A 9,579-nucleotide genomic window follows, 5' to 3' on the forward strand; every position below is an offset into this window, starting at 1 on the left:
TCAGAATGGTCCTCTTGTTTTCAGCCTCCCAAGTGCTGGGATTACAGGTGCATGCCACCAATCCCAGTCTCGATTGCTGTTTTAGTGCACCAGGGCCAGCACAGCACGCTGGGGATCAAATACCGGTTCCTGCCCCTGCCTAAGCAGGCACTTTGGTTGGCCTGGCCCTTCCAAAGAACATTTTTTAACATTCGAACTTCTCAGAGTCTGTTTCCAGGGAAATCCAGTCTCTCACACTGAGCACAGAGTAGGGGTGTGCAGACCACGCACATGCCCGCTAAGCAGGCATTTGGCTCTGGCGATTCGACCCAGCTTTAAGGACCCACACAGCTGGCATCTCTCGCAGGATGCCCCTTTGGCTCCATGCCCAGCTGTCTCTCAGAGCTTTCCTCCAAACCTGTTGGGACCGAGATAATGGTGAGATTTAGCAGCTTGGGAAAACTGCTGGGGAAGAAGGTGATTCTCAGCTGAGTGCCTTCTCATTCCAGGCAATAATACCCACTGTGGGGAAAAAATAAGAAAAGCAATTTTTACTCCTCTTTGTGATTTATGCTGGACATCTCTTGGCGGCCTGATGTGATCAGCCCCATTCTTCCTAGACAAGAAATGTACAGAAAGCTTCTTAATTTCCTCAGTCCTGGGCTTCATCCCCACTTCCTTAATAACCTGTATCTCACGCATCTTAGTTTTCAGCTCTGCTTTTTAAGCTAGGGAATAGTAGAAAGCCATTTTTTAACATTTGAGTTGACTTGGCAGTGTTCTGAGCCAACCTTCCTCTACAGCCAGGTATTCAGGGCCTAGGGACACTTGTGCCTTGAAAAAAATCTGCCTCTCCACTCAGGAACTAGAAAAAGGCAGCTCAGCCACAGGCTGCGAGTTGGGAGCTGACGCTCTTTCTGTGGCCCTCAGGCGAGTCAGTTAACTTCAGCCAGCTCACCTGAGGAAGACAGAGCTGTGCCTGTCCTTTCAAACCACTGCAGGGGTTTGGGCACTTTAATCACAGTGCCTGTGAGATTGCGGATTGAAAATGGTGATGTCCTGTGTCAGTTCTTGAGTGCCCACACCAGGGATGAGTGGGGGTTCCCTGCCTGGGTAGGAAGAGCATCACCTCTTCTTTTTAATGCATCTGAACAAAGCATCAGGAAAGGAGCAAGCAAGACCATATCCTGGAACATTCTGAAGTTTTAAAAGGTCACCTTGGAGGTGGGAGGGAGAGAACTTCCAGGAAAAGGCCAGTGACTGGGGCAAGGCAGAGGTTGGAGTACACAGGGCAGTGCAATGCAATAGGCCCCAACTAGCTGGTTCACATGTCAAACCAAAGGCCCAATATTCAGAGCTCCTATTATTTTTTTTCCCCAAGGATCAAGAAATTTAAGTATTTTGATATTTATTTTGTAAAATGAAATTTCCAGAGTTTAAAACAAATTCAAGAATTTCAACAACCACTGAAAGCCAAATCAAATATGTCTAGAGGGCCAAATCATACCAATATTTATATTTTGATTACTTTTTTATTGGTTCATTTTAGGTATACATAATGATCATATTCATCGTAGGGAATTTGTACCTGTGCATGATGCATCTTAATTCTTTTTATTTTCCATTCTCCTACACTCCCTTCAACCCCTTTTCCCCTACTTATTTACAAAAAATTTATTTCCATTTTTCTTTTTCTCACTTTTTTCTTTTGCTTCCCTTCCTTTCACCCGCCCCATCCCTAAGTTCTCCTTAACTTGATGGTTTGTGTTGAGAATTCTGCTGTTCTTCTTATGGACTTTCCTTCATAGGTGGTTCATTGTTTTTTTTCTCTGACAGCTTTTCTTCTTTTTTAAAATGTATTTAGTACAGGGTCTCACTACACAGATCGGATTCGTAGTGATCCATCCTGTTTTTCAGCCTCTCAAGCCCTGGGATTACAGGTGGGCACCACCACACCCATTCTCATTCGCCTTCTTAATGCGTCCTGGGGGTGGGGCTGGCTTGGCAGGCCAGGGATCGAATCTCCAGTTCCTAAGCAGGCGCTTTAGTCTGGCTGACCCTGTCTAACAGCTTTTAATATTCTGTTCTTGTGTTGAATCCCTGTGATCATGACTGTTATATGCCTTGCTGTAGATATTATTTTTTGATTATGCCTAACTGGAGTACTACATGCCTCACTTACTGTATGCCAAATTCTTTTTCTCTGATTGAGAAGTTTTTTGCCATGACTTCTTCAGAAAGGAGTTTTTTGAAAAATCATTTGCACTATCTCCTGCTTTTCATTGACTCTGTTCAATCTTATGTTGTTATTCTTTTCATCATCTAACAGCTGTTGTATTGATTTCTTGCCCTGCTATTTTAAAGAAATCTTCCTTTTAATGTTTGCTAACTGTAATCCTGTCTTCTGTATCTGAAATTCTGTCTTTACTTGTTCATTGTGCTGCTGATACTTTCAGTGACATTTTTAATGTCCTCACTATTTATTTGAATTTGTTTTATGGATTTCATTTCTTTCCTATGTTGGGTGTTCATGGTTTTCATCGTTTCCATAAGCTCCTCTAATTTTTAAAAAAATGTATCTGCCCTAGAGTCACTGGCATGTCGTTCATTATGGTCACCATCTTTGTAGCTCTCTGAGAAATTATTTCTGATTTGATTTTTTTCTAGAGCCTCAGTCATCTGCTTTGTTACTTTTGCTGTTACTACTTCGGGGAGTCCAAGTGGGCAGATTGTGGATTGCTCCACCTCGCTGCTCCCTGGGTTTGCCTTGGGTGATCTGGAAGTCTGGGGTTGCATCTTGCTTAAGTGTCTTTCATTTTCTATTTATTTTTGGCTGAATTTCTTGGATGATGCTTGTAAATTTCCCTAGGTGAGTAGCTTTAATGCTAGTATTTAGAAATCATAGGAAGTGACTGCTTCTCAGAGTTGTCTTCTAGGTGTATCTGGCTTTTGGGTTTTGAGCCTGTTGTAAGAGCCTACCTCCTCTATTTATTGAAGATGAGAAGTTGCTGCCTATTTGCCTCTGCCCCTGGCTTTTGGACACTGGCCCATAGTTTCTTTTTTTATGATCCTTAGGCAATCTGAGTCTTAGTATACAGGGAAGGAGAACTGGCTAGAACAATTGTGTCATCTTGGCTAGCGCTGTACAATCAGTGGTAACATCAGCATCAAACAGCCTAAAAAATGAACAACTGAGGTAATTATTAATTTTCCATCTCTAACAGTAGGGACTAGATTTGTATTATGTACAAAATCTAAGCCCTCAATATGGCAATTTTACCCTTGGGGTAAAAAATTTAGAAAGAGTTAGGGAAAAAATGGAGAAATTAAAGAAGAGAAAGAGATTAGAAACAAGGACAAAGGTGGACACACAAACTTTGGGAGAGTGACACAGAAGACTGGAAAGAAAGAAAGAAGAAAAAAATAAAATAAAAAATAAACAAAACAACAAAAAACTAGAAACCACGTTCACCCTCACATAAAGACAAGAAAAAGCAAAACAAAATAAGCAGCAAGAGATAAGAGACAGAGAAAAAGAAGAAAATAGATGTCCACTTCAAAGTATGTCTCTCCTGTCACTGGAACACAACACGGGCAGACAGAGTCTAGACCTGAGTTAATGAATCCCAGTAAATGAGCTGTAGCTTTATGGCGGGGTGGGGGATAACTCCCGTGAGTCTGTCCCAGTAGTTCCACTGAAGTTCAGGCTGGTTTCTGGCAGTAGTGCTGGGACCAGACTTGTTCAGGCTGCAGCTGTCTCTGTGTGCCCTTGGTCGGTTTGAACCGGCTTGCTGCTGGGTTGAACCTGACCTCCTGCCGACTTGAACTCAGCTCCCTGACCCCGACACAGACTCACTAGATGGAAGCAGCTGTTGCTGTGAGTTCTGAGCTCAGCTGGCCCCTCTCCAAGATGCTTTCCAGCCACATGTTCCCTCCTGGTGGAGATCTGCACCCAGCCAGCTCACTAGCCAGTGCAGTCTGCAGCGTCACCGCTCTGCTCCCTGATGTGTCTCCATGGAGGCCCCCAAGGTCACCAGCAGCCACCGTGTGTCTGCAGGCTCATGCCCTCCCACACGGTGTGTTTGGGCACAGGGTGAAAGCACCACATGCCTGCTCCTTCATCTCAGTTGAAGTCTCTCTTTCCCTTTTCCCACGGGCTTCAGTTCTTGCTTCAGATCCTTCCGAGATCCTGGGATCCCACCTCCCAGCTTCTCACACTGCTCTATTCCAGTGTATGGACACCAAATCTCAGAGAGGCTTTTTCTCTGCTGCTCACCACTCTGCCATCTCGCTGACTGCTCATTTGTGGCCTTTGATTCTGAGGGAAGCTGACCCCTGCACAGCTGATATGCGAGTTACAGCTGCCTCTGCCACCTCTAGTCACGAATGTGTCCATTCAGTGTGTACAGACATTATTATTGTGAATCTCCACAGCAGGAAAACAAAGCTCAGCGAGGTTCTCTGTACACACATCTACATGAAAGATTTAAGGCTAGGATGTCCATGTGTTTGGTTGCAAAGCCAGGGCTGTTTCCTCTACACAATAACTGGAGCTGACCTCTGGGCTCCTCCCAAGTGAGACAGGAATAAAAGGCGGAGGAAGCATTCACCAGCCCTCTCTGGGTCCCTCTGGGCAGGCAAAGATGGTCACCAACCTGCTTCTTGTCTGATGTTCTCCTCTTTTTGGCAGCACCAGCCCAGTGTCCTCCCATTGCTCCCAGGTCAGCCTCTAACCACTGCCTGCTCGCGGAGCTTGTGTCAGTGCTTCCTTAATTCCACACCCCAAGACACTCTTGCAGATACATGATTACGAAATAGTGGTCAGATGCAACTGCATTAGAGGCCACTCCAGCCCAGATGTGTTCGTGTGACATATACTCTCTTTAAACGTGTTGATGTCTCTCTATTTGGACTTTCCTGAACTGCATCTCCCACGGCCCCAATTTCTCTTCCCCTATAATCGCTGTCTTTGTCTCTGGTACTCGGGACTCAATATTTAGCAAAGTCTCAAGATAAGCTTACTGAAGTCACTGTATATGGAACTCCACCTGATTTTTGAATTCTTGCTGTGGTTTTGCAGCCATGGTACAAAGCAATTCTGAGGCAGGATCCATGGTTTTCTTTCTGCATGTCCTGCTGCAAAGCTCTGGTGTCTGTTATGCAAGCTGCGCGCTAACAACAGAAGCAACTGAAACCTGGCATCTCGCCTGCAAGTCTCTCGCTAAGCCTTGCTGCCAGCTTGGAGGCAGGCGCCTTTTTATTTCTGGTGAAGGTGGGGATTATCTTTTCATTTCTCTTTCTAAAAACATCATGGTTATACTTTTCTGCTGGATGGTTGTACTAATATTGTCTAGACTTTGAACGAAATACCATATATATTGAAAGAGACCTTTTTTCTGTTTCTGGCGCAGTGCCTGGTACTTGAGAGATGCTTAATACATCTGTTTACTGAGTCCATTCAGTTCAATAAGCATCTCTTGAATGCCTACTGTGTGCAAAGTTTCTTTGTAGTTGAACACTCTAGGTGTGCAGAAAACCCCTCTTGTACAAGATCTCAGTGGCTGGTCAGGGCAGCCTAGAGCTAACGTTCCTTGAGTGAATGGGCTTCCCTAATGTCCTCAAGATTTTATTTTAGTTTCATCTTAGACACTCCCTGGAAACTGGATTTTCTGGATAGGGACCAAACCCTGCAAAGCCAATGCTGTACATAACTGAAGTCTAAGCAGCTAAATAAGAAGGAGATGCATGGGGCAAAATCACTTTGAGACAAAGATGTATTAAATGAACCATTCACCACAGCCAGGATTGAAGTTTGGGCCTTGACTGTGGTTCAGGCCTGGCTCTTGAGAGCAGAGGTGCTACCCCCTCTGCTCTGGTCTGAATAAGAATACTGCCCAAGCGCTGGGGAGGTAGCTCAGTAGAATAAGTGCCTGCTTGTCAAGTGCAGGGTCCTGAGTTCAATCCCCAGTACCAAAAAAAATAATAATAATACCACCCAGCGCAGGCCAGCTGTGGGGGGAAGACAACTAGAATAGATAGGAAGAAGCCATATTCAGTGCCCCGTGGAGAGGGGTGATGGGTCTCAAGGAACTTACAGAAGAAGGAGGGGGGTCCTGGGGATCAAACAATGGTGGAGTGTCACAGGGTCTCCTGAAGGGGCAGGGGTGTGCACACTGGTCCCAAGAGTTCCTTCTACTGTGCTTGGTCAGGCCTTGTCCTTCCTCACCTCCTGTGCCAGAAATGCTCTCACTAGGAGTCGGTGATGCTTGGCACTTTTGCTTCACCCATGTTGCTTCCAAAAGTGACAGTCACCTTAGATACCAGAGTCCCTAAAGGTTTCCTACAGTTTTTATAGCAGAAGATCAGGGGGTTAGCCAGAGCTAATGCATTTCTACAAAGTTTTATATTTTAAAATTAACTCAGCGTTTATGTCCGACATCATGTCCTATTTATTAAATAAAAATGTTTTTCTCCATTATTACTAGACAAGAGGAAGTTAGTGGGGAGAAGGGTACATATGAGAGCAACAAGGTGGATGGAGATGATCAAAATATGCTGTATGCGTGTATAAAAATATGCAATAAGGAAGGAAAAAGGAGTCATTTCTAGGAAAAAGGGTGCACTTTGAGTTAAGTGAAATAAATCATGAGAAACTTGAAGTACAAGTAAAGGGAAAAATAAGAGCTAATAGGGAACAGGGAGACAGATCTTTTGCAAATAGGAAGGGGCCCAGGACAGGGAGGGTGTAGTGGAGGAGGAGATGGGGAGGAGACGCAAAAAAACTAAGATGTGCTGTGTGTGTGTGCACCTACTTCTCATGAGAAATGTAATCATCATATAATTCAAAACATACCAATAAAAATAAGGGCTCGTGGTATAACTCAGTAGACTAAGTGCCTGTTTAGGCAAACCCCGGGGTTTGATCCCCAGCACTACATGCCACACCAGCCCCACCCCAGAAGCACTAAGTCAGCGTGGTGGTGCACACCTGTAATCTCAGCACTGGGGAGGCTGAAAACAGGAGGATCACTAAGAGTTCAAGCTGCACAGTGAGACCCTGCACAAATTTAAAAAGAAAAAGCAACCGAAAAATAAGAAGAAAAAACAAAATGCCACATTAAAACCCACTTTTTAATCAAAGGTATAGGCACTAATAAAATATTTTACCTTTTTAAAAAGAGGTAAGGGCTGGAGAGATAGGTCAGTGGTCTAAGCACCTGCCTGGCAAATGCGAGGACCCGAGTTAGTTTGACTGTCCCACGCCAAGCTGGCCACTGAAACCAGGCGTGGTAGCGCAGGCCTGTAACTTCAGTGCTAGCGAGGCTGAGACTGAAGGGTCACTACAAGCTGCATAATGAGACCCTGTGCCAAATAAATAAATAAATAAATTTAAAAATAAAAAGAGGTAAAATGATAAAAATCTAAATGGCAATATTAAAGATGGTTGTAAAGAAGATCAAACAAGTGGAAAAGCAAATATTTAAATTTAGAGTTGTAATAAAACCTCTCACTGATCAAATGTCAGGTATCCTTCCTAAATTTTTGAATAAAATTGACACTGTAGGAAAGCACAGCAGGTGTGCTTCGGCGCTGGGCATATGACCCCTACTGCCGCGTGCATCTGGGATGTGCACGGCCGTGTGGGGAGATGCTACTTAGCAGAAGCCCTTTTTGTCATGCGGAAGGCTGTCACCTGCACCCTAGACTCTTCAACGCCTCACTGTCCAAATTCTACCCTCAGTGTGAGCCCCACAGCAGTGTCGTTTCCTGCTTGAAGTCATCGGAGATTTTCCTTGAGCTAAAAGTCTCTTTGCCCTTTCGAAAACTGTCAGCTCTTTCTGTGCACATCACTTAGTTCTGGTCAAGTTCTACCTTGCTAGTCTTTTGCTTTCTTCCCTTGTGCTATAAGAGTGTGATTTCTTGCTGTATTCACCATGGCAACTGCCACTTTCTATACGGTAGGTGCCCAGCAAGGCTGAACATATCTTCAAACTGATAATGGTGGTGATAGCGATGAGTAATTTAATATCATTGTTGGATTAATGAACCTCTACTCTGAGGTTCATCGTGTTTGGCCACAAGAAGTCTACTTCTTGCCTGGTAAAGGAGTGGAGTGTGCTGCCTTCGGCGTCATACAGCTCACCTTGCAAGAGGAAAGGCCTGTCACGCAGGCTGAAAGGATTCCCCAACCAGAGAGCAACAGCAGTAAAATCAAGATCGTACCTTAATGTTCTCTTCTGGCCAAGAGTTCAGCATTGTGGCAATGTGGCCCTTGTCGTGAATGGTGATAAACAGCCCACTAGGAGAAACAAACACACGCTGTCAGAGAAACCAGGCAGTTAGACTGCACAGGAACCGAGCGAAGCCCCAGCGCATTGGGTCTTGCAGCCACCTGATCATGGAAGTGAGCGCTGCAACATTTATTTTTCCCCGTAGACCTGGGCAAGAGGGATTCCTCATCACAGCCTAAAAGATTAGAAAGCCCCATCCTGGCCTGCAAATGGTTCCCTCCATAGTGCCCGGAGCCCACGGGGCCAAGAGCTGTGTCCAGCTGGAGTTTGTGTTCTTCTGCATCTGTGGCCCACTTGTCTTCCTCACTCTGGACCAGGCACTGAGGACTCCAGACTTCCCTGACTAGATGGGCCTACAGCTGCTGTAGAGTCTCTTCTCCAGACTCCTTTCCTGAGGACAGATTGTACTGCGGTGTCTGGAGCCCCCGGCCTGAGGCTGTGAATGGATCGTGCACACGTGGTGTGGGATGTCCAGACATGGTATGGGGTGTCCACATGTGGCGTGGGGTGTCCACACATGGTGTGGGGTGTCCGGACGTGTAGGGATCTGCTGAGCTCTTGCTGTACCCCAGGAAGAAACAGTGTCGAGAATGAAGGAAAGATCACGAGACAAAAGCTGGGTCAAGTGGAGCTCCCCTCCCTCTTGAGTGAAGGAGAGGAGCTGCCCAGGAACATTACAGCCTTTATTCATCCCCTAGAGAGGACATCAAGCTCAGCCTCTCTTTGGAGCCATCAGCCTACACACTGCAACAGCGTGCTTCGAGGAGCTCCGTGTTCTGGGGCCGGCTTCCCCCTGTACATGTCATTGCTTTCCAATTTCAGTGGCCCCAGCACATCTGTAGGGAGCCCCTGAATGAAGATGCAGCTGGGATGGGAGAGGGTGAGATGCCAGACATGAGACAGTTTTCTTTGGACCACTGTACTCTGAGAATTCAAAATTTAAACTCAGTTTTCCAGCCCATCAAGTACAGGTATGTTTGTAAAGACAATAGACTGCATTTTATTAAACAGGCTCAAAGCTTGAGTTGGAACTTTTAGTGTTTACATGTAAACATGTATGAGGATGTGAGTGAGTCTTCAACCCTAGGGTCGGAGCGAGACAGTGTGCACCTGTGGGCTGATGCCTTCCTCTCACTCCTTCTAGTAGATTCCACATCAGTTTCCCCCATCCCCAAAGCAAGCCAAATTTGTCATCCTCAAGACAAAAATAAACCTTCAGCTTCTGGTAGTGATGCAGTCATTTGGACAAAATAACCTTTCTGCAGATACTAATTACAGGATCATTCATTTCTAAAAACCATATTATTGT

The 9,579-nt window shown here is 45.3% G+C and overlaps 1 protein-coding gene across 2 annotated transcripts in view; it reads right to left on the reverse strand.

The window, feature by feature from the left end:
- Me3 (malic enzyme 3) overlaps positions 1 to 9,579 on the reverse strand; it is a 167,545-nt gene that overhangs the window by 80,741 nt on the left and 77,225 nt on the right. For both annotated transcript variants that reach the window (XM_004632571.3, XM_023716686.1), the window contains exon 4: positions 8,203 to 8,278. In XM_004632571.3, coding sequence (XP_004632628.1) covers positions 8,203 to 8,278 — 76 coding nt within the window. The remainder of the gene's footprint in view (positions 1 to 8,202; positions 8,279 to 9,579) is intronic.

The sequence above is a fragment of the Octodon degus genome, unplaced genomic scaffold (genome assembly GCF_000260255.1).
Source record: "Octodon degus isolate 3935 unplaced genomic scaffold, OctDeg1.0 scaffold00049, whole genome shotgun sequence".
Lineage (NCBI taxonomy): Eukaryota > Metazoa > Chordata > Mammalia > Rodentia > Octodontidae > Octodon > Octodon degus.